The 26,263-nt window shown below is 39.5% G+C and overlaps 1 protein-coding gene and 1 long non-coding RNA gene across 3 annotated transcripts; both read left to right on the plus strand.

Annotated features, from left to right (window-relative positions):
* Nucleotides 1-1,042: 1,042 nt before the first annotated feature.
* Nucleotides 1,043-7,259, plus strand: LOC137010600 (uncharacterized). 2 transcript variants are annotated; one of them, XR_010893380.1, is made up of 4 exons: nucleotides 1,043-1,138; nucleotides 1,722-1,857; nucleotides 3,063-3,136; nucleotides 7,007-7,259. It is a non-coding gene; the product is annotated as an uncharacterized lncRNA (long non-coding RNA). The 2 variants fall into 2 exon arrangements; XR_010893381.1 differs by lacking the exons at nucleotides 1,043-1,138; nucleotides 1,722-1,857 and adding an exon at nucleotides 1,907-1,956.
* A 712-nt stretch (nucleotides 7,260-7,971) lies between these two features.
* On the plus strand, nucleotides 7,972-10,888 carry LOC137010575 (uncharacterized). The gene is made up of 4 exons (XM_067372645.1): nucleotides 7,972-8,073; nucleotides 8,357-8,512; nucleotides 8,921-9,016; nucleotides 10,552-10,888. Exons 1-4 carry the CDS (start codon nucleotides 7,972-7,974, stop codon nucleotides 10,870-10,872), a joined length of 675 nt encoding a protein of 224 aa, XP_067228746.1. The 3' UTR covers nucleotides 10,873-10,888.
* Nucleotides 10,889-26,263: the final 15,375 nt, after the last annotated feature.

Raw genomic sequence — 26,263 nt, forward strand, 5'->3', positions numbered from 1 at the left:
AATGCAAATGTGTTTTATGCAATAAATGACTCCATTATGAAGCCTTTGTTTTTGGAGTTTGAGTTTTATTTTCCCCTTAATTTTTACTTTGGGTGAACTCTTATACCTACTCAAATCAATCTCTGAAAATTATTTTTCTTATAAAACTTGCCATTAAAATCACCCCTGACCTCATTGTGGTTCAAACTGGCCTGTAGTAGAGGCTTATCTGTACTAACCAAAGCTTTAATAAACATGACATTGAAATCAGTAATATGTTTTAAACTGGAAAAGGAATAAAGATTATATTGACAGATGGGAAAATCTTGCTTCTACACTGAAAAAAATGATTCTGACCCCTTGTAAATGTTACATGTTTTTATCTGGTTAATTTCACTGATTTTAATGTGTTATTTAACCCTACTTATTTTTTATTACTAATTTTCAAATTCACTGCCCTTGTTTAAAAGAAGTTAATTTCATTCAATTAAAAGTAATTAGAAAAAAATACGTTTCATTTAATTTCCATATACTGTCCGGTCTGCGCATGTGCAGACACATTTTTTTCTGAAGGCGCCAAGGCGGGGGATTAAACGTGATTGCACTCGTTTGAATGCAGCATCCAGCTCTGCATTTTCGGTAGGTAAGCAATATATAATCATCGGTGTGTTATAGTTGTTATTTAAACAGGGTTCTGTTTACACTTTAAAACATTTTATAGAAAAAAAATGTGTTTAGCTAATGCTAAGTTTGTGTGTTTTTTATATAAATTACATTAGATAAGGTTTCAGCGACTAGCTTAACCACTTGAGTTGTGTAAAGTTAGTAAGTTAACTTAGCTTAAGTGTTAAATGCTTGGTGAATTCAGTGTTTGTCTTGACTTATGTATTAGTTTGTGGAAGCCGAATATAAAAGCAAAACAGTTTTACTAATGTTAACGTTAATTGTAGCTGTAACTAATTTTCAAATTCACTGCCCTTGTTTAAAACGAGTTAATTTCATTCAATTAAAAGTAATTAGAAAAAAATACGTTTCAATTAATTTCCATATACTGTCCGGGTCTGCGCATGTGCAGACACATTTTTTTCTGAAGGCGCCAAGGCGGGGGATTAAACGTGATTTCACTCGTTTGAATGCTGCATCCAGCTCTGCATTTTCGGTAAGTAAGCAATATATAATCATTGGTGTGTTATAGTTGTTACTTAAACAGGGTTCTGTTTACACTTTAAAACATTTTATAGAAAAAAAGGTTTAGCTAATGCTTAGTTTGTGTGTTTTTTTTTTTTATATAAATTACATTAGATAAGGTTTCAGCGACTATAACCACGTGAGTTGTGTATGGTTAGTAAGTTAACTTAGCTTAAGTGTTAAATGCTTGGTGAATTCAGTGTTTGTCTTGACTTATTTATTAGTTTGTGGAAGCTGAATAAAAGCAAAACAGTTTTACGAATGTTAACGTTAATTGTAGCTGCACCTTCCTTGCTGTCTAGGCTTGTACGTTACGTTAGACTGGCCAAGCCTAACATTACATTAACGTTATTCCTGACTGGCTGTAAGCATGTTTTCTAATCTTGTCAATGTGTTAACATTAGGACAAAATACACCTGTGAAATCATGTTGGTAAAAGGTGGTTAATGTGCAAGAATTTATGTTTCTACATAATCATAATGGCAGGCCTAGGTAACGTTGGGTGCCTGAATTTACCGTTTCTTTAAACGTTTGTATTTTTTTCACACCCGTAGACCCGCCCCTACTCTGCCGCTGACTGGCTGCGACCGACCGTGACATTTTTCAAGGCCTGTCACTCCACTTGAGCAAACCTATCCAACGAATGCAACGAACACTAGCCAATCAGAGGCAGGTCTTCGCGGAATGCGGGTAGGAAAAAAAAACAAGCTTCTCTTTCGTGGTAGCGGCATGGGTAGCAGTCCTCGTGGACGGTATCCGACGCGCCTTATCAGAGCTTAAAACGTAAAGGTGGGGCTGAAAGTACATGTAGTAGAAGCATGCAAATGTTTCATAACTAAATAGCAGGAGATTTGCAGATGACACGAGAGGACCAGCTAGTATGACCACAGCCGATAGTCCAGTGAAAGACCAGTTAACCTGAAGTGGTAGGCAGAAGACGACAGGGATGAGAATGTGGGTTTAGCTAGCAGGTTGATGTTGTTCAACTTTGTTTCTGCTCTAAACACAAAGACCAATTATGTTGGCACTGCATTTATTGCTCCCAATTTTAAACTAATACTTTTAGTATAGAAGTGGAACATGAAAAATACAAATACTAATAGTTAGTGATATGGCATGAAGACAGAAAAAATAATTAATTTTAATTAATTTTACAAAACTAAGAGCTGGCAGGGGTCTTGACTTGTTGACTCAGTTATAATATCTCACAATGTACTTAGTAGTTGTAGGCTTGTGGACTGCATTGTGAAGAGATTTTTCTGTTTCTGATTTCACAAACAGTTTATAAAAAAATCGCCATATAATATGATCTGACACAATGTAAATAACCTTACACAATTATTTATTCTAAAACATTGTACAGGTGTTTATATTTCATGCATTGTTGTACAAACAATGGTAGTTAATTTAAGAAACCAAATCTGTTTTGTACTTAATTCACACAATTTCCAGAAACTTCAATATACCCCTCTTGTTTCATATAATTTCCTGTCTGTATGCTTAGAGCATCTAAAGCTTTGAATGCATTATTTTCTGATGTAATTTCTAAATGCTCTTAAGTAATTTATAAGAGGAATAACACACTTGCAAGAAAATAGTCCTGCTGTGAATAAATAAGTTGATAATTAAAATAATCTTTCCTGAAAATGAAGTCCATGTCTGTCTGTCCACTTCCACCCTCTTAATCTGCCATTTGTTGGATATTTTTTATAGTAATAAGGTATTATTAAAATTTGGACTTGGACACAAATTAGTTTGTAGTGATCTGATTTGAGTCGTGGGCTTTAACATGTTTTGTGCTGACACAAGTTTGTGATTATTGGACAATTACTTTTTTCCTCAACATGCTTACAATTTATCTTTTTAATCCCTGCTCATTTTTATTTCTATTGCAGGTTATTCTCATATCTGATTGTCTTGGTGTGATGTGGACCAAAACATAATTCTTTGGGGAGCTCATATTGTTTTGGTAAGTGCATTAAACATGCATCTTAACAGCTATACTGATCACAGCAGTGCTGCTACGGAGAAAGCTAAAAATGTGCTGTAACTGTGTGGTATACATTTTGTTCTTTATTTATGGGGGGCATCTCAACGCTGGTACTTTATCATATAATTCATAGAGAAGTGCTGCTATAAAAGTACCAGTACACAGTAATTTTCTTCATGTCTAGCTTCCTGCTAGGTGTGCTTGTGTGTATTTGTTCTTTCTATAACAGTAATTACTAACAGCAGTGCAAAGTAAATCTGCCACTGATACACTGTTACTCTTAGGGCGTACTCACACTAGGCCCGGTTGCCTTGTACCGTGCCCAAGCACGATTGTCCCCCACGGTTATGCTTTCCTTGTCTAGGAAACACTGCACTCTTTTGAGAAGCGCTCTCTCTCGCACGGCACAGTGGAGTTTATGTGCGAGTTCCGTGCTGAGTGCGAGTACGCCCTTAATCTGTTGAGTAAAGCTTCTGTTTGCATAATATGAGATTCTGTGGCCCAAACTAAGTCACAATAAACTATACATTTAGTTGTCTTTACAGAGCATAGCTTTATGTAATCAAAGTTGAAGCGGATCACCATGCCCCGGATGTGACTGTTACGACACCATCACTAATATTTGATTTTTGTCCCCTTTTCTCTCTTTGTGGTTTGTCTAGTTTATGTGGCAGTGTAAAGACTGTGGTGCGGAAGTGTCTAGGCGATCAGAAATTCTTAAACATTACAGACTAAAACATAGTCATTTTGGGCGTGGCCATCATATTAAGTGTATATACCCTAATTGTCCATGCGTATTTACAACTTGGAATTCACTTTTGTCACATTTGTCAAGGAATCACGAAAATACCTTAAAGCACTCTGACATATTTACTTCATTTTCCTGTCATTTATGTGGCTGTAGTGAACTTGGAACAGAACATGATTATTTTGTGCACATAGGCCATCATCTGAAAAACAATGAGACAGTCACATGTATGTTTAAAGGCTGTGAATACACATCCAATGTATACAGCACCTTCAAGTCGCATAAAAGTCGGAAGCACAGCTTGCATACGTTGAGAGATTTTAAGCATGGTGTAGTCCAGGGAACTAGTGTAGCTGAAACTGAAGAGCCTGGTGTTTCAGACAGTGAAGAATTCTGTAATGAAAGTCAGTCTGATGACATTGATTTAGATAAGTCAAAGGATCAGCCAGAGATAATAGAACAAAAAATTGCTGCAGTGTTATTAAAGCTGGAAAATATTTTTCATGTGCCAAGTGCTGCAATTGATGAATTGCTGGAAGAATTTCAATATTTGTTGAGCACAGCATCTTTGTGTAGTACAAGAAATGTGATACATGACACACTGAATAGTTACAACCTGCAAATTGACCAGTCAGTCATTGACAAACTTGCATCGGCCCTGTGTACATCTAATCCGGTCTGTAAGTCAATTGGCAAAGGTTGTCCTTTGTCAACATCCTTTAAGCGCAAAAAATACTACAGAGACAATTTTCAAGTTGTGGAACCCATAGAATATATCTTGGATGACAAAGATAAAAGAACGCTGCAGTATGTTCCACTATTAAAGTTTTTACAGCAGCTTTTTACTAATGGTCACATTCTTAACAAAGCATTAGATAATCACCTCATATCAGAGGGCAGAGGAGAAGTGAAATACGAGTCTTTTCGAGATGGTCAGTTTTTCAAGGATAACCATTTTTTGTCAGAAGGTGAGCTGCGAGTGTTGTTGAATTTTTATGTGGATGATTTCGAAATTTGTAATCCACTTGGCACATCTCGTAAAAAGCACAAGATCTGTGGCGTTTACTGGACTCTCAGCAATTTACCACCAGGTTGTCATTCTTCGTTGTCTTCAATTTATTTGGCATTACTCTGCAGATCTGATGATGTGAGGAAATATGGCTATGAAAAGGTACTAGAGCCGTTGTTGAGGGATCTTGCCATTTTGGAAAGTCAAGGTATTTTTATTGCTCAGCTTGGAGATTTTGTTAAAGGCACAATACAGTGTGTTGTAGCAGACAATTTGGGGGCACATGGAATTGCTGGATTTATTGAAAGTTTTGCAGGTGAATACATTTGCCGCTTTTGTGTGGCAAAAAAGTCGGAAATTCAGGAGACCGAAGTCAGTTCAGGGACATTTACTCTCCGAAGCAAAGAGATGCATGAAATGCATGTTAGATCAGCACAGGACAATGCACAACCTTGTTACGGTGTTAAAAGGAAGTGTGTTTTCTCTTCTTATCTTTCTCATTTTAATGTCTGCACAGGCTACCCTCCAGATGTTGCACATGACATCTTTGAAGGCATATTACCAGTTGAGTTGGCACACTGCCTCAACTCGTTAATTTCAAAAAGTATTTCACACTTGACAAACTCAATGAGTCCATTCAGAAATTTCCTTACAAGTGGACAGACAAAAGTAATCGTCCTCCTGCTATTCCCAGGACATTCATGCTGAAGAAAAGCATTGGAGGAAATGCACATGAAAATTGGAGTCTTTTGCGATTGCTTCCGCTTTTGATTGGACATTTGGTGCCCCCAGATGAACCTGCCTGGCAGGTCATTTTGGACCTTAAAGATATCGTTGAGCTAGTTGTTGCACCAGTGCACACAACACAATCCATTGCTTTCCTTGAAGCCAAGATTTGTGACCATAGAGCTAGGTTACAAGAGGTTTTTCCTGGTCTAAACCTGTTGCCGAAACATCATTTTGTGGAACATTATCCACAGATGATCAGATTTTTGGTCCACTAGTTGGGTTGTGGACAATGAGGTTTGAGGCGAAACACAGTTTTTTTAAGCAGGTGGTTCGTCACACACGCTGCTTTAAAAACGTACTCTTGTCCATGGCGGTGAAGCATCAGTTCATGATTGCTTATAACTTGGCGTCAACCACAACCGAAACTTCTAGCTTGACTGTCTCAGCTGTCTCAACTGTCTCTGTTGACATTTTGCATCAGGATGTGCAGAAGGTTCTGCAGTTGGAATACCCTGATATTACTCACATTCAACTCACAAAGAATGCATCTGTTAATGGAGTTAACTACAGAGAAGGTATGGTTGTTGTTCATGGCTCTGTAGGTGGCTTACCAGAGTTTGCAGAGGTTATCCAGATGGTTGTAGTGGAGAAAAGCTTGAGCTTTATTGTTAAAAAGCTTGATGCATGGTATAGGGAGCATTTTAGGGCATTTGAGTTATGTCCCACTTCAGAAGTCTCCCTCATTCAACTCGGTGCCTTGTTGGACCAGTACCCCTTGGCAGATTACAGGATTGGAGGCCGGCGAATGGTGACACTTAAACGATTCATACAGATGCAAGGTTGGATTATGGTAGTTCGTGTTGTGTTCATACGCTGCATGAGTTAATACACTAATACACTAAATATGGTAACAAGAGGGCAGCCTAACATTTCTTACAGGAGGAATAATTTTGTTTTTAGTAATGATAGAAAGAATTTTCTTAGGGAAATCCAATCCAATCATCTGACATCTCCCTGTACTAAACTACCCTCATGTTGCCATTATATAAATGTACATGTTAAGGAAAACATTTTTGACTAAAATAATACAAATTAGTTTTCAAATCTGTCAGTTTAAATATATCATGTTCAAAGGAAGAACTACCACACAACCACAAACAAAGAAAAAATATGTGTTCTTCATTCCACGCAAAGAAAGTAACGGTAAAAATTAATTGTGTTTTCAAGTGCAGAATAACATTACAGATTGGAATTGTATGGTGGTATGTTCCTGCTCTGGTTCGGTTCATAAAAAGTTATACCTAAGTAACAATAGTACGAAATGCTGATTTACCTTTTTTTTTTTTTTGTCTTTAACAATTAGATTGAAGAATGGCACAGCATCTGAAGTTGAGAGTCATTGTGGGCGACGATGACTATAGAAGACTTGATCTCCATTCAGGAATGCCAGAAACTTTGGCAGAGTTCCACAATACAATTTGCCAAGCATTTGGAATTGAAACAGACTTTCGTATTCAATTCATGGATCCTGACTTCAATGATTTCATGAATGTTACATCAGTACACGACATAAAGGACAGAAGTACAATCAAGTTGGTGTACATGGCAACCCTAACTCTAACCCCCTAAATGATGTGGGTTTGAGTCCATCTTCTGTAATGCAGAATGCTCCCAGCACTTCTGGATCATCTGGAGCACCAGTGAGCAACCAAACATCTCCCATTTCCTCAGAGGCCTCATTGCCCACAACAGACTCGGATGACACCATCATTCTGCCACATTCAGACAATGAATTGAGATCACGTGCATGGCCACGTGAATTCCCCATTCCTCACTTTCCATACAATGTAGAGGTGCAGCTTCAACGTGGAAATGACAGCTTCAGAGAAACTGGCACTCAACTGAAGATTACTCCAGGGTTAAAGTCTGACATCTTAGAGAAGCTATTCGAGGAGATCTTCCAGTATACAGCGTACCCACAAAATTACCAAATAGATGATGTAGCAGAGGCACTCATCAAAAAATTTCCCTGTTTGAAGGAACCATCTGCCACTGGTTACTATGGCTGGATGATTAGCCTAAAATATAAAATGGCTAATTACAGAACAAAGATGCGAACTATTGGCTTTCCAGAAGTGACTGTAAATGCTTTGAAAAACAAACGTAGTGATGACTGCCTCCCAGCCAAAAATGTAAAGAAGCCTAAAAAGCTGAAGTCAACTTTTGTCCTTCACACCCTGCTGGCGAAACGGATGAAAGCTTAGAAAATGTCAGACTTGAAATGTTGAATGATGTCAGACAAAGAAACAGTGCATCATGTGTAAAAAGATGTCAAAAACATTCTCCTACAGAAGAAAAGAGGTAGTGCAGGAAAATCCAGCTGCCGGAGAGTTTAAAGCCAGGTGGCCTGCACTTTTTCACATTGATGAGGTAAGCACATGCTTGCTCCCTGGGTTTTTACATTGCACTTTGACCCATTGTAAATATAAAAAATATTAGCAAGGTTTAAATAAGGATGCAGGCTGCTGGTCCAGTTTTGATTTCTTGCCATTACCCTTGATTGATAGCAATACCTCTGGCTAGAACACACTGTACACCTAATATAAGAAAATTAGAATATATCTATTTAATAGCTACAAAATATCATTACACCGATGGCTGATCACCGTGCTCTTTGTCTTCTGTTGTTGTTTTTTTTTTGTGTGTGTAATAGATAAATGCTGAATTCCAGCGCATAACAACTGTCCCACTTGAAACAACCTTCATGGCTCAGTTGGACAGCCATTTACCCCAGCTGACATCTATTTTCAACAAAAAGGGAGGTGTTTCTGGCCAAAAACTAGCCAGACATCTGGCGATCTTGCAAGAGGTAAACATGTTTTTACATTTTAGTAGAAAATATCATATACACTGTGGAGAAACCTGAAATGTACCTGTCTAGTGCCAGCCTTGATTATTTGTAAGGGGCAAGGTTCCTAAGGCTACATCCACACTACTACATTTTTGTTTTAAAACGGAGACCTTTTGGTACATTTGCACCTACCCTGCAGACTGAACTGTCACCCTATCACCCTACACATTAAGACCTGATATTTTATGAAAATTAAGTCACAATACACTAACATTCTTTAGCTAAAGAAGGCAGTCCATTTACAGAATGTATAATGAAGTCATTGTGTATATATTTTTGAGGTTACCACAGGTTTGAAATATTCTACAGTTTCAAGACATTTTTTATTATTTATTGTATTTTTATAGTTGTAATCCTTTTACACAGGCTACAAGTGACATCAATCTTAAAAGGGCAGCAGTCCTCAAGGCACTTTGCATCTACCTTGGTGAGGATGATGGACATCTCATTCGGGAGTATAAGGCAAGTCATTGTAATTGCATTTATCAGTCAGATGTACTGTCTTGTATTATAAAATGTTTTAAAATCCTAATGTCACTAACCCACTAGTTAGAAGAAAATGAATTTAAAGGGGCACTCAACAAAAACAAAAACAAACCCGATGCATAACAAAATCAGTGTGTTGACACCAAAACTATGGCAGCTGTAGTCCTATCACAGTCTACATGCTGTCGTGTTTTGGGGTCTAGAGCTATTATAGTGTGGAAGCCTGCTGTTTATTTAAATCAACTAATGCAAAACTTGAAAAATGCTCTAGCCACTAAAACATGTCACTACAGAGGATCATACTGGTGTTTTTATGTTTTAGCCCATTGATGACAAATGCATTAAAGGAGAACTCTGGTCAATTTTAACATTGAGCTCATTTTTTTGTCAATTTGGAGTGCTGTCAGTACAGAGAACCTGTTTTTTGGTCCACAGTCGATTGTCGAGTTCAAGCGCATAGGTTTAGTTACCTATGATCACGCACGTGATCTCGACAATCGACTACTGTGGACTTCGACCGAAAACAGGAAATAAATACAGGTATGTGCGCTGGCTGAATTAACATCACTTTTATTCATATCTTTCACATCTGCTGCAGTCAGATTCACCAGTGTTCACTCTAAAGGAATCCCTCACAATGCTGGGCATTTGTAATGACACATCAAGGATGTTAAGAGGCTAAAAGCAGGTTTAAAACTTGCCCCATTGAAGTCAACAGGGTGCAAATTTTAAAAAGAGGATAACACGGTGTAGGCAACACCGATTTTTGTCGTTGTTCTCTGTACTGACAGCACTCCAAATTTACAAAAAAATGAGCTCAATGTTAAAATTGACCGGAGTTCTCCTTTAACATTACCACTGACCATTTTCCAAAGCATCAATTTTAGAAAATTAATTTTAACCATATAAGTAGCCATAAGGTTGAGAATATTTGTATAAAAATCAACAATTTGCTGCAGTTTTCAAAGCAGGTACCATTTTCTAAACACACCCTGGTGCATTCAAGAACTCTGACATCCAATAATTATTAACAGACTCTGACAAACTTTGTTGAGGAAATGAAATCCTGCAGAGTAAAACAACATGGATGTTGTCACAGGATGATGTACATTTGTCTGTGTCTGGACTGGAGATTTTCAGTAATTGGCTAAAACATTTTAAACCGTCAGTTTGGTTCTTGAAACAATAAGGCAGGCTTTATTCATCATTTTTCTTATTGTTCAATTAAAAGACCAAAACCAACAATGTGTTAGTCCATCTCTCAATCCATTCTGACTTCTGTGTCTCTGCTCCATTTGCAGAAAAGTTTGGATATTTTTCACAATGCCATAAAAACAAAAATCTGTGGTTTGTTAATTCACATGAACCTTTATTTAACTGACAAAAATATTTTCAATAGTTTTACTGACCAGTGTAATTATATATTGTAAATATAAAGAAATTTAGAATTTTCAGGTCATTAAAATCTATTACATAAATTCATGTTTTTCTTATATTCTACAAATATACAGGACATCGAAGGAGATGACATCCAGAGAGACCTGCAGAATTCCACCATGGGCGTATATGTCATCAACAAGGAGGGTGGAGAAATTGGAGCACATGATGACATTGGCATTTATGTTGAAGGAGAAATCATTCTGGACAACATTGGATCTGTAGCCCAAGCATGTGCAATGATGCTGGGAGTCATCTATGTATTGAACATGGCTTACCCCAAAGAGCTGAAATACTCCTATGAATTCATTCAAAAAGTGCTCTTGAAAATGGATGGAGAAAGGCTTTCCCCCAAAGTCCTTGGACTAAAGAACAAAATCATTGCTGGACTGTAGGATTTCTTCAGCCGCTCTTGTGAACGCCACTAAGCTGCATTTTTTAAATCTGGTTTGGGAGGCGATAGAAAACATTTAGTATGATGTAAAATGCAGCCCTAGAAGATGTTTCAAACTGAAAACAAAGTGAGTGGTGGACTGTAATACATAGCCACTGGTGTGAACATTTAAAGTTGTCATTGGATTTTGTAGAATATTCACCTGAAATAAAAATTGCAATCCTGGAAATAAGCCAGGTTTCTATCCACACTCAGCACAAATGTATCCATCCATCCATTAACGCCATATGAATATTAGAAGTTAAGCGCTTTGAGATAAACAGTTGGTGACATCTGCGCCATTGAGGCATTGCATAAGAAGAGGACACAATGAGATGACGTCATTAAAAGAGCTCCAGTCAAAGTTCAAACGATAGAGAACCATGTGGAAAACATGGAATTATGACATTTCTTGTTAGTTTCATTTAAGAATGTTACAGCCCTCCTCATTGCTCCACACAGATGTGATGTTTTCATTTGCCACTATTTTTATTATTCTCAGAGGAGCTTAAGCTTCAGTGGACATTTAAGTCACGTTTCATTTTATTCAGTGAGTCTGTTTCCATATTGATACACCAACTTTTTCACCTCAGCCAAGCATAAAATCTGTTTTATTACATTCTTTTTTTCCTATTACAGTATTTTTTTTGAATGTAACTGTTTGCAGTTTTTTGTAATTTCAGCATCAGGTCCTCAGTGTGCACTGTGTTGCAGCTGTGGACAGTTCTTGTACTATAGTATTTTTTTGTTCTGTATAGTACTGGTGTATTTTGTTATTTGTATATGTTGTGCTCTTGCAAATGGGTGGTAAAAGGCTTTCCTCCAAAGTTCTCCTGTGTGTATGTATATATATATATGTATACAGCCACTATTGTGAACATTTAAAGCTGTACTAAGGATGTTTTGGAATATTGACTCGATGTAAGTTTGCAGTTTAATGTAATCTCACACAAGTTACTCAGTGTTTGCTGCCTTCCAGCTAATCTGGTTCATTTGTTTTTGTTACGAATGGTACAATGTATTTTATGTTAATGGATACTAGTGCATTTTGTTATAAGAAAGCAATTTGAGAAATGGTGACTTGAGTTACATTACTGGCATTCTTGTTTGAGAGAGCAAAATATCTCTTGGATCAGAAAAATAAAGTTAGAGTTGAAAATATTGGGTTTGCTTTATTTGTCTGAATATTAATGAAAGATACAATAGATAAAAAAAATATCGGATTAAAATTAATTTTAATATGTAGAAATTAAACGATTAAATTGCTCTGGTTGCACAATTAATTTGAGTAAATTCTACTCAAAATAGTTTAGCTAAAATTATGAATATAATTTAATCTGAAATTATTGAAAGAGATTAATAAACTCAATGTATAAAATATAAGTACAACCAATTTATAAAATATAAGTAAACTCAACTTATAAAATATAAGTTCAGTCAACTTAAAAAATATATCTGGATTTAGATAAATTTATTTCGTGCAACCCCTTGACGTAATAAAATTAAGTAAATTCAACATAACATTTTTTTCAGTGTAAAAAAAAAAAGAAGAAAAGAAAAGAAAACATAAACCCACCACCTTCAGGTTTTGGGGAAAGAAGACATACTTTTTTAACCTTTTGGGTTCCTGTACATCCAGTTGTGCTTGTGTAAAGGTGAACACAGATTCTGAAGAGAACAGAATCAAATGTAGCAATGATAATCAGTGTTGGGGGTAACGAGTTACAAAGTAACGAATTACAATAACGATATTACTTTTTTGGGTAACGAAGTAAAGTAACACATTACACTAATAATATTGGTAACTACACTACTTTACTACACTATGGGAACACGCTTTCCTTCGTTACCCAAGCCGTGTTTGCGTGTGTGTAATGTTCTGTCTCTTTGGTGCGTGCATGCTTGTGCCTGTATGTGTGCCGTTGCCATAGAGATCGATTTGACGTAGCTGCTGGTGCGGGAAATGGAGACGGAGACGGAGACGGGGGTTTCGGCAGGCCCGGCGCCACGAGGGGGCAAAAAAGAGGGCATATTGCCCGCTCAGATCTGATTTGTGCCCCCTCAGTTTCAATTTTTCCCCTTTCACCGGATCGATTTTAACTTTTTTAACGTGTGCGATAACACCGGTGTGATGAGAACGTTCAATACGCTAAATTCAAACCCGCTGCTGGCGCTGAGCCAGAGATTGACGCGCTCTTTTTATATTTTACAACTAAGTTTTCACCCACATGTTTATTTGAGGTTTCAAATGTTTGAATGAGGACTGGGCTATATATAAAAAAGACATAGTTTGTTAAATGCAGATTCCATACACTCATATTGAAGCTGCGATAATCTTTTAAATTTTAATTTGACGAAATTGTTTATTCATATCAGATACAATATGAAACAAAGTTTACTTATCCCAGTTCACCAGCCACTTACGTTTATTTCGGGACAAATTGATGAATTTATGTAATGTAAATCCGACAGATCCTCTGTATTATCAACTAACATGATCATTATAAAGGTGTTTACCTGTTAACTGTCACCCTTGTTCAGATTTTTGGCTTTGATCTCCTTGCAGTTTTAGAGTAAAACTTGTTTTGTAAAATATATATTTTATATAAAATATAAAATATTATATTTTTACATTTTACATTTTCATAAACTTTCCCACTTTTTTTTTTAGACAAGAAAATGCACTATCCAAACTTAAATGGTTGTAGTTCAAGAATACTTTGGAGTATGGACATAAGGCTGGTCTTGTTTTAAAGATGAAATTTGGCAGATTATTGTAGACGTGAAATAAGTTATGTAAGTGAAACAGAAAAAAAGTTATAGAAGTTTAAGTTTATGAAAATGTAAAATGTAAAAATATAATATTTTATATTTTATATAAAATATATATTTTACAAAACAAGTTTTACTCTAAAACTGCAAGGAAATCAAAGCCAAAAATCTGAACAAGTTGTGTTCCAAATTTCAGATTGATATCTCAAAAAATGAGCTTTCAGTAAGATTTTGTTTGGGCGCAGTACCACACTTTTTCACTAGATGACAACCAAGCTCCATTACTGACCATATAAAGGCACCTCCATTTCCATATATGGTTTGAGTGATCTGAACCATATATTTCCATTATTTTCATACAATTTATGAAGTAGACATCCTATGTAGAAGTAGTATGGGAAGTTTGGCAGAAAATTGATATGAATTCAGCCTCTAATAAACATAAAAATAACATGTATGTGGGTTATAGATCACCGCCACAATCATAAATGTATTTTTTTTCCTATTAAAAACATTTTCAGACCTTTTTTTCCTCAAAAAATTGAATGGATGTTATCTTTTGAAATCTTGGCATAAAAACAAACATGTTTCAACCAATCTTTAATGATTTTTCATGTTCATCGCTATTTCAAAATAAAGGTCTGAACATGCCTTATGAGTATGAAAATATGCTTGTTGCAAATTGATAAATTACTGCTCCTCTGTAATTTATTTTGAAAAGCAGTCACCAAATATGTAAACTAGAGATTCAAAGCGTTCAAATGATATATAGTTTGTCAAGATTAGTTTAGGTTTAGTATAGAATATTACTGTTTTAAATATGTAATGGCTGTGGGCCCACCGGTGGGCCCGTGACAGTTAACAGGTTAAACAAAACACATTCACTTTCACATATGACAATCGGAAAATATCATATAATTCATGATATAGCCTAGTTAAAAAGTTTGTGAATATTTTAAATAAAAAAGGAAAAACAAAATAAACGCGATACCTGTAGCTTTGCTGCATGACGCGTCGCCAAGGAATGAATGTAAATAATGTTCTAAAAAAACAGGGTTTCCCAAACGGGGGTTCGCAAGGGAATTGCAAGTTGAAGACAAGCAATTAATTAAATTATAATTAAATCACTACAAATCAAACAAATAGACTAAATAATATTAAAATAAAAAAATCAAAATTTGGCAACAAAACTTAATATTTTATTTATTTATTTTGCATGTGACCATTCAGTTACAGAACTGAACGCGCCTGCTCAATTCAAAGTGGGCTGAACGAGAGTCGCACCTAACTTTGCCCATTTCGCCTCACCTTTAGCGCCTATTTAAGCGAGTTTGTCATTGATTGTATTGTTTTGTTGTTGGGTTTTTTATTAGAATAATAATAAACTCATCATTAATGAACCCATCATTAAAATGCATTCATAACCGTACGTGCGTGTCCTGGCGCGGTGCTGTTATGAATGCCCGTGCGACTGTGAGCATTATATTTTCACTTTTGAATTAACGATTCAAAGCCTGTGTTTTGAAACTTGTGTGTTGACACCATTTTAAAATGACCCCACCATAGCCTTCTTTATTTCTGTTGTTTACGGTGAGGCATATTTCTTTGTGCAGACGGGGTGTTCTTTCATATGGTTCAATTTATACAATAAACTCTATGCAGAAAGGTGATGATAGGGCTATGATGTTTGTCCATGTATCTACACGGTAAATTAAGAAAAAGTAAAGTAATAAGTAGTGAAGTTACTTTTCAAATGCAGTAACTAGTAAAGTAATCTCATTACAGTACAGTAATCTCGTTACAACAGAAGTAACTAGTAACTAATTACATTTTTTAAGTAACTACCCCAACACTGATGATAATAAAGCTAAAAAATAAAAAGGCAGTGATATGCGGTGTCAAGTTTGGACATCAGCATGGACATAAGCTAATTTGTGTGACAGGCACAATTCAACTGAATAAATTCAGGCATAATAAACTAAATTCATGCTTAATACATAAAATATGAACAAGTTCAAGATTAATTCAATTTACAGAAATAAAACTGGACTGTCAGAATCATTTTATTATGCTACAGTGCAAGACATTTAAATGGTGTTTCATGACGCATGTGCTGTCAGCAGGGGGAACACCGACTGCTACACTGGCGCGGGCCACATGAACACACAAAGCGCAACAAATCTGAAATATTAACAATTATCGCTTCAACACCATCAAACTAAACCAATCTTTATCACATATTGCAGTTTAATTTCCTTAAGGAATACTAGGTCATTACATTCGGGTTAACCACGAAGATAAATAAATAAAATAATGAATTAAAATGAGAATCTGTTGATAACCTCCCATTAACAAACTTCAAGAAACTTGTAAATATGACACAAGAACCCACTATATTTAAAAACGTCTCTATGATTCAACAAGAGGCCGTTGAGACATAAGGAAAAACCCGCGAAAATTTCCATCTAAGTTCTTTTCTGACTTTTTTGCCTTCAAATACATCTCAAAATACTTTTTGGACAGAAATTAGTAAGAATATCTTTAATTATTGATCTTTACTTACCATAAACCGTCTTTCACTCGATTCCATCCGAAGACACGGAGAAAATGGCGGCTTCTCTTACCGGAGTCCTCAGTGCTGTTAACGTGACGTGCATGCATGCTCTCCTTCAAGTCCGCGTTCTCAACCCAGCACTGCTGGGTTAAGATTAAGAAGAATCTTCAACCCAAAATTGGGTTGAATTAACCCAGCGTCCTTACCCAGCGGTTGGGTTGAAAAAATAACCCAGCATTTTTTAGAGTGTATGATTAATAGATGAAGTAAAATAGGATTTGATATTAATTAAATGTATCATCATGTATTAATTCCTTAATATATAGTATTAACTAATAGTGTAAATGTGTTAATTATGGTTATGGGTTTTGACATCCCCTCTAAAGGTCTGTTGGGCAGTTGCACATGCAGTGAGTTTAATGTCAGAGAATGTGTTTGAAGGATGGGTAAGTTGGGCTGGACATAAACATATCAGCACACTAGAATCTGAACTACTGACTGCTATTACACGGTGTTTAAACAGTACATGACCATTATCACGTCATGCCGCAACAGCTGTCTACACTAGACATGACAGACCATTGCAAGTCCATTTGTCCTTCATAACAGAAGTAACGCAAGAGTTTAATTCTGTTACTTAACAATTAATTATCTGCCTCAACAAACGAATTAAAGCAGACTGGAAGTTGAAATACATGCACTGTAAAACCAAATAGTTAAATTAATTAAATGAAATGAGATTCACTCAAATAATAATGAAAGTTAATTGTACTATATAGAAAAAAAAAGTTGTGTGAGCTCAAAATTTGATTGTAGTAAGCTGAACTTAACATAATTGAGTTGCAGCAGATTTTCTAATTCCCAGCATGCTTTGCATCAGACTGTATAAGGAAAATAAATGTTGAAATTACATGTTATTTTGTGTGTTTTAGCACACGATTAACATAAGTGTCACAAACAGAATCCTCTTAAGAGGACAGATGAGGTAAGTGATAAACAGGTCTTTATTGCAGGTAGACGTGAGCAGAGCAGGAACACAACAGGTAAGGATATTTGAAGCAGGATAGTTTGTAATTTAGCTTGTGAAGCCAATACGGAAGTAACTTAAACTGTGATTCATCGACTGGCCGCTAGGGACAGGCTCCAAAAGAGAGCAGAATCTCATAGAGTCCCATGTTAAATTGGCCAAGTTTATAGCAGAAAAAAACATGTTTACAAGTTGGTTCAAATTGTGGTTTTGGACTATACTTGTCACGATCACGTCTGTTCCTGTCACTGTTCCCGGACTACATCTCCCATCATCCTCTCTGCAACTCACCTGCACACACTTCACACTAATCACTGATCACCACACCCAGCTGCAGCTCATTACCTGGACTATAAAGGACTTCCACACACACCACCTCACCGCGAAGTATTGCTAACTCATGTTACAATTCCAAGCGTTTATATCCGGTCTGTCTATTGTTCTTGTTCCTGCCTGTTACCCGCTGCTGATCCATTGCTGCCTGTCCTGACCTGTGTTTTGTATACCGTTCTGTGAGTGATATCTGCCTGCCTTTTGATCTACCGCCTGTACCCTGACTACGATCCGGCCTGTTCCTCTCTGTTCCTGTTTGTTCCTGTTTTGACCCTGCCTGTACGACCACTCTCACTTGTAAATAAATGCTGCACTTGGATCTCCTGCCTGAGTCTCCATTCGTAACAGAATACTTCGCCAACCCAGATCCAGCAGCTTCTGTGAGCGTGTCCAGTCCCAGCATGGATCCCGTAAGGCACCTTGTAAGCCTTCGTCAAGGTAACTGCACCCTGGAGGCACATATTCAGAGATTCCTAGATATTGCTCATCTTTCTGATTTACCGGACTGTGCCCTGATTGACTTTTTTGCATATGGACTAAATGAACCACTGAAGGACTATTTACTCACTAATGGTCCCCGAGGATCGTTTGTGGAATTTCTGGACTTTGCCCTGCTCACAGTTGGTTCACTTTTTACTGTGGGTGTCGCAGAGAAATGTGACACTATGGTGAATCATGTAATGGCTGCCACTAAAGTGAACACTCATAAAATGGTGGTCACAACAACAACACAAAGTCAAGCCACATTTGATCTCCCAGAGCCACGTCACGTCTCCGCTGATCTGCCAGAGTCAAGTTACGTCTCCGCTGATCGCCCAGAGCAACGTCACGCCTTCGCTGATCGCCCAGAGCAACGTCACGCCTTCGCTGATCGCCCAGAGCAACGTCACGCCTTCGCTGATCGCCCAGAGCAACGTCACGCCTTCGCTGATCGCCCAGAGCAACGTCACGCCTTCGCTGATCGCCCAGAGCAACGTCACGCCTTCGCTGATCGCCCAGAGCAACGTCACGCCTTCGCTGATCGCCCAGAGCAACGTCACGCCTTCGCTGATCGCCCAGAGCAACGTCACGCCTTCGCTGATCGCCCAGAGCAACGTCACGCCTTCGCTGATCGCCCAGAGCAACGTCACGCCTTCGCTGATCGCCCAGAGCAACGTCACGCCTTCGCTGATCGCCCAGAGCAACGTCACGCCTTCGCTGATCGCCCAGAGCAACGTCACGCCTTCGCTGATCGCCCAGAGTCACGTCACGTCTCTAGATCAGTCAGGGAGCGGAGAGGACTGCGTTGCAGTGTGGCAGATCCGCCGATGACTTCAGCTCGAGCGGCTGGCATCCCTAAGCATCCCTAAGCATCCACCAGCCACTTCGCACTCAAGCCCGCCGGCCGCTTCGCACTCAAGCCCGCCGGCCGCTTCGCACTCAAGCCCGCCGGCCGCTACGCTCTCAAGCTCGCCGGACGCTACGCTCTCAAGCTCGACGGACGCTACGCTCTCAAGCTCGCCTGTTGCAACGCTCTCAAGCGCCCTGGACGCGATGGACAAGATGGCCGCTTTGCCAGTGCCTACGGGCAAGATGGCCGCCCCTTCGGTGCTCACGGAGGTTGGGGACGTTCCAGCCATTAAGTCCGCTCCAGAACCCGCTTCAGCCAGTGAGTCTGCTCCTGAACCCGCTCCAACCGGTGAATCATCGACTCACCCTCGGGAAAAGAGGAGGAGGAAGAAGGCGTCCTCCTCTCCTCAAGACGCCGATGCCCTTCAAGAGGCCGCTGTGGGCCTGGGGTCCATTCCAGAGGTCTCTCCTGCTCCGCCCAAACGTCTCGCTCTGCCGGCGCCGCCTGTGCTTCTCGCCCTGCCGGCGCCACCTGTGCTTCTTGCCCTGCCGGCACCACCTGTGCTTCTTACTCTGCCGGCGCCACCTGAGCTCCTCAATCTGCCGGCGCCACCTGAGCTCCTCGCCCTGCCGGCGCCACCTGTGCTTCTTGCCCTGCCGGCGCCACCTGTGCTTCTTGCCCTGCCGGCGCCACCTGTGCTTCTTGCCCTGCCGGCGCCACCTGTGCTTCTCGCTCTGCCAGCGCCACCCAAGCTCCTTGCTCTGCCAGCACCGCTCAAGCTCCTTGCGCTGCCAGCGTCATCCACGCTTCCAGCCCTGCCAGCACCACCCAAGCTTCCAGCCCTGCCGGCGCCACTCAAACACCTTGCCCTGCCGGAACCACCCGAACTCCTTGCCCACAAACCCGCTACGGGCTCCACTGAAATCCCCAAGAACTTTTTTGGGGGGGGCAGTGTACCTGAGGGTGGGGAGCTTGTGGGTGGGGACCCTGCTCGACCATGGCCGTTAAGGGCCTTTGAACTGTTACGGCCATCAATGGACTCTGACCCGCTAGGGTCACTTATGGACTCTGACCCGTTGGGGTCATTTATGGACTCTGACCTGCTGGGGTCTCCTATGGACTATGATCCGCTGGGGTCACCTATGGACCCTGACCTGCCGTGGCTGCCTGAGCCACCTGACCCGCCGTGGCTGCCTGAGCCATCGGACCCGCCGCGGCTTCCTGACACCCCTGACCCGCCGCGGCTGCCCGAGGCTCCTGACCCGCCGTGGCTGCCCGAGGCTCCTGACCCGCCGTGGCTGCCCGAGGCTCCTGACCCGCCGTGGCTGCCCGAGGCTCCTGACCCGCCGTGGTTGCCCGAGGCTCCTGACCCTCAAGTCTCTGGAACCTGCATTGGAGATCCGTTCCCGTCTACCATTAGATCTCCAATGCACCCACCCCCCCTCCCTAGCTGTTTCATTTACGCCGCGAGGACGCGCCTTCCGGGAGGGGGGCGTTATGTCACGATCACGTCTGTTCCTGTCACTGTTCCCGGACTACATCTCCCATCATCCTCTCTGCAACTCACCTGCACACACTTCACACTAATCACTGATCACCACACCCAGCTGCAGCTCATTACCTGGACTATAAAGGACTTCCACACACACCACCTCACCGCGAAGTATTGCTAACTCATGTTACAATTCCAAGCGTTTATATCCGGTCTGTCTATTGTTCTTGTTCCTGCCTGTTACCCGCTGCTGATCCATTGCTGCCTGTCCTGACCTGTGTTTTGTATACCGTTCTGTGAGTGATATCTGCCTGCCTTTTGATCTACCGCCTGTACCCTGACTACGATCCGGCCTGTTCCTCTCTGTTCCTGTTTGTTCCTGTTTTGACCCTGCCTGTACGACCACTCTCACTTGTAAATAAATGCTGCACTTGGATCTCCTGCCTGAGTCTCCATTCGTAACAATACTGCTATTTTTGCCCTTCATGACAACTCTGAGGGGGGTTAATTTTTTTTATAACTTATCCGTTTAGATTATATTAAGCCTTAAAGTTCTGCATAATTAAGGGCGTGGTCACTTGAGTGACAGGTAGATTGCGCTGCTGTCTGTGAGCTGTCACTTTACCTCAGCTGCCGCTGAATTTGGCATCTCAGCCGTTTTTTTTTCTCGATTATTTTATACAATTATAAAATATGTCTTGCTGCATAATATTCGAGACTGATTTGTGTCTGTGTAGATGTGCATGCATGCGGAAGAAACAGAACACACGTTGTTGGATCGTGGCATTGGCTGAAAGTTTTGGTTGTGAGATTTACTACAATCACAATAGCGGGAGGATATCAAAATCCAACAGCACTGCTTGGATATTATAACTAAAACTGCTGCACTATTTTGAAAAAAATATACTTTGGACACAGGCTCATTTGTTTGTTAGATACGATCGTACAGTTTTACAACATAAAGGCTGTTCAGATTGCATCCTTTCTTGAAGAACGATGACAGAGAGCAGATCATTCAGAAGAAATGTGACTTTTTTTTGTTTTGCAATGGACACTCATATTTTACCCAAGTGCCACAGATTGGATTCATCTTGCGATCTCTATTTCATTATAAAGGTAAAAGTCCCATTTGATTTTCCATGTTGTTATTTGCACACCCAACACTACTGGTGTTGGAGGATCTATATCTTAAAAAAACACTGTAGATTGACAGTAAACCTTTAGAACGTTCTGATGATAAAACTTATCTTCATTAATATTTTATCTAAGATAGATAGATAGCTCCTTTGCGTGCTAACATGGTCACGTCAAGCTAGACGGGCGTGGTTTCAGCAACCAGTCATATCAGCTCAAACCACCTCCCCGCCTCTTTGCCCATTTTCAGTTATCCGGGAGTGACGTGCGGTGACACGCAGCTAAGATGGCCGCAGCCTCATTTACGCGTCAAAACTGCTGTTCAGAACTATGGGTGATGTCACGGACGCTACGTCCATATTTTTTTACAGTCTATGGGGTAACACAGTGTCTCTGGTGCAGGTGGCGTTGTAAGCAGACAGATGAACAGGGGCACAGGATGATGAAGACGATGAGGGAACCAGGCAACTCAGCAGAGATTGAGTCAACTAGATCATCCACTGTGAAGGCCTCATCGACACGACAGCCAGCATGATGAATACAATCCTCAACTGGATGGAACTGGAATAAATACTTTGAATGTTGCGATCCCATCGGACTTATGATAGCTACCTGAATCATAACAAAGCACTGTTTGCCAGAGGAGAACTGCCCCCCAGACTAAGCCTGGTTTCTCCCAAGGTTTTTTTCTCCATTTTAACACCTGTTTGCCACCTGATGTCACCTGTTGGAGTTCGGGTTCCATGCCGCTGTTGCCTTTGGCTTGCTTAGTTGGGGACATTTGATATTTAACAGTGCTTTGATCTGCCTGCATTGAAACCATTTTCTTTAAGAACTGTTTTGACACAATCTGCATTGTAAAAAGCACTATATAAATAAAGGTGACTTGACTCAGGATCAGGATCAGGAGAGATTGCATCTATAAACATGTAACAAGACCAGACACTGAAGTGAAGGGAGTGGTGGCTTATAAAGGGTGACTTGATGATGGTGAACAAGTGCAGGTGATCAGAATTTCGGGGACAGTGAACAAGTGGGTGGATCTGGTGCTGATGGCTGGGTAGATGGTGCTACTGACTCTGTGACAATAGGGAAGCATAAGTTAGTGTTTACTGTTTATGATGAGTTGGGCGAGGCTGAGAACTGTGGGATGACGGTGACGTGATTGTTATTGAGAGACACCTGATCTTCTGTCAGAGAACATCTCCAAGATGCTACACACTGTATGTGATCAAATCACAGTCTGTGTTCTACCCACTTAATTGGTAGAAATGTAAGTGTAGTAAAGTCTATAGAAACTGTCTATTCCCAGATTAGTAAGGTCTAACAATAAAAATATAGGATCCAGAGAAAATCTGATCATGATTAAACCAGAAATTTGCAAAATTACTGAACAAAAACAATTTCTAAAGCTAGGGCTCCTAAACATTAGATTGCTGACACCTAAGGCCGTTATTGTAAATGAAATGATCACAGATAATAGTCTTGATGTAATTTGCCTTACTGAAACGTGGCTTAAACCAAATGATTATTTCGGTCTTAATGAGTCTAGTCCACCTGGCTACTGTTATAAAAACAAACCCCGTCTGATTGGCCATGGTGGTGGTGTTGCAACAATCTATAAAGATATTCTTAATGTAGGAACTGTGGACGAACCAGACAAATGAATCATTCAGATGATTCTTTCAAAACATAATTCTAATTCAGAATTGAGGTTCCGGCTCCGGTCCGTCTGCAGATAAAGCCAGGCTGATTACTTTTACGACATGCTTCCTGATAGCAGAAGCGACATACCAAAGGGTCACCCAAGAAGACAGAGAGACAATCCAGACCCTTTTGTTTCCTTACTTCACAGGAAAGCCAAAGAGACTGTTGAACAAATAAATCTGCTTCAAAATTGTTCCAACAATTTTAATGGACTTATCAAAAATCTTTTAACTACATACATTTTGCATTATGTGTCCACAAGTACTACCTGTAAACAGTTAGGCTTTAGAACACTCACAATTCATGTAAATGTGTTAACTCTTGACTGAATGACTGAAAGTATGCCTTATTTGGACTTAATTTGATTCTTTCTCCCTTTCCTATATTCTGACTTGAATGAAATCTGTTTAAAATGTATTGTATTCCATTTAATAGCAATTATGTTAAAATGGCACTCTGCTAAAGCAGAGACAGACCGGGATGTAACACTTTTGTTTTATTGGGGGCAGAGGAAGGCCCTCTTGAAACAGGACAATGTCTGATTGGCCAAGACTCCTCAGAGGTGTGACAAACAACTAAGTTTAAATGATCATATTGCAAGATAGTGAAAAGAGAGAAGTTGGTTAGTAAACGAGAAAGGAGTTGGTTCTGTTCTGGGAAAAGAAGCCAAGACAAGTACCAAGAACAATGGAGTGACAAGAAGAACAGACCAGCCGCTCATTCAAGCCATCCAACCTTCACTCACTTTTCTTTTCTTTACTTAATTTTCCTTTACCGCTGAAAGTCTTGTGTCCTAAGTTTCGCAGCAAAGTTCAACCAACGACTTTTGCCGCTTCAACTCCAGCGACAAAGAGACTTCCTTCATTGTTCCACACGGACCTGATCTGGACCAATCATCGACTTGGGAAACCCCTCTCTGCACGACGAGGGAAATTCACCTTAGTCAACGCAAGCAAGTACCTCCACATGAAAACTGAACTGGTGTATTTAAATGAATGATTCATGGTTCGTTCTGGTCTTTGAAATTTATTGATAGGAATTCGATCAATCAGATCTCTCTCTCTCTCTCTCTCTCTCTCTCTCTCTCTTTCAAAACTCTTTCTCTCTCATTTCCTTCTTACTGCAACGCGTATGAATGTGTATGTATGTGTGTGTATGTGCGTGCCTTTGTGTTAGATTAGTTTGTGTTAGAATAAATAAAATCTCTTGTAGATTTTAAAAGGAAAGTGTCTTGTATTATGTACTTTATGATTTAATGTCTTAAACTGTGATCAAGCTACCTGCTTTAATCAGGGTTTTCACGATTGTTGGATATTTATATCCGTTACCAGAGCTTAATTACGGCTCGAGCAAATGAACGCTGGACGAATCAGTTGCTCGGTCGTAATCTAAACAACTCTTTATAATTCCCTATAAATATTTCATTTGAGCTAATTTTACTTCCTAGGGTGTTTTCCCTACAGTAATGGTGGAGGATAATTCGGGCAGTTTAATCTAAATTTGGAGCACATATCAAGTCATTTTTCTTTTTATCAACGCAAATTATTAAACCCCTCAGCTCAGTGTTTGAGTGACGTATGCGGCGCGGTCCGTTTGAACGAGTGCCTGAATGAGTGAGAGCTGTAACCCCAGTCTGCTGTCTTGTCTCTAAACTCCAGTCTGCAGTAAATTTCAGATCTGTATCACACATACTATAAGGTAAGAATTAAGCGTGTTCCTTAAATTCTAGAATGCCTTGTTTATAGCTTTCCTGATGTCTGCGTGTTCCAGCGTCATTCAAATAGCTATAATAACGTTATTGGGTATCAGAGAGCTGAATTGAAACTAAACTGCAATAGTTAAAATACCTCTGTGTAGGACGAATACTCTCCTCACAGAACGGCAAGATTGAGCGTGTTCCTCGATCTGTTTCTAAAACTATATATTTATAGCTAAAGGGTCAGTGCGTGTTCCACTGTACTCAATCTGCTATTTTCCCCTTTGTAAAACAGTAACGCTATACGCTTGCTTTCTTTATATTTATAGCTAAACTGATTATAGTGCGTGTTCCACTGTACTCAATCTGCTATAGTCTCCCTTTGTTAAACAGTAACGCTATACACTTGCTTGTTTTATATTTATAGCCAAACTGATTATAGTGCGTGTTCCACTGCTTTCAGTGTGTTCTCCCGTTTGCTAAACGCTACATGCTTGCTTGTTTGAGCTCCTGAGCGCAATTTAAGTGATTTGAAACTGATCAAGTGAAGCTTTTGAAACTGTTATATTTTGCGTGCAAATAGAGACCCGCCGAGGTCGCGATTTTTCCATCTATTACAGCAGAAAGCTATCACCTTAAGTTTAAGCCCCACGTCGTAAAACAGCTACGAGTGGTGTCTCTTATTTATAGAGTTGAAATGCGCCGAAATTTCACGTAACGCTTGATTGTACGTGCATGTGTCTTTCATTTGTACAGTTACATGTATTTGATGTAATTCACATGTTCGCCACTATCATTTTGTTTGGTCGCCATAGTTACAGTCGTGGCACGGAAGTCTTAACCAACGCTTCCGGAAGAACGTCATTGTAAACAAAACGCACGGTGTTGCTAAAGCTAACCTCTGCAGTTGTTTACATTGAAGTTCATATGCTAAAGCCTTTAGCCTCAAAGCTAAGCTAGTTAACATCATTGTGTGAACGCAGTGTCTGTTTTAGCAACTAAGTGATTTAACCATTTAAAACATTTCAATTTTATGTACACTTGTTGGTCTGTCCTTCTTATTTTCCCCTTGACTTTCTCACTGATTACCTTACCTATATTTTACTTTAAATAGAAAAATATTGGTTTACAATTATTAATCGTTTTACCTGCATTTGACTTGAAAAAGAAATACTGGCTTACAATTTTTAATTGTCAAATTTGAATTTAATAAAACTAATTAAATTTAAATTGAAATCCTATTTTTCTAGAAAGTAATTTTAAATGATTTCTACATTTCCAAATTTCCATTATTTCTAATTTCATAAT

Source organism: Chanodichthys erythropterus, chromosome 21 (genome assembly GCF_024489055.1).
Source record: "Chanodichthys erythropterus isolate Z2021 chromosome 21, ASM2448905v1, whole genome shotgun sequence".
Taxonomy (NCBI): domain Eukaryota; kingdom Metazoa; phylum Chordata; class Actinopteri; order Cypriniformes; family Xenocyprididae; genus Chanodichthys; species Chanodichthys erythropterus.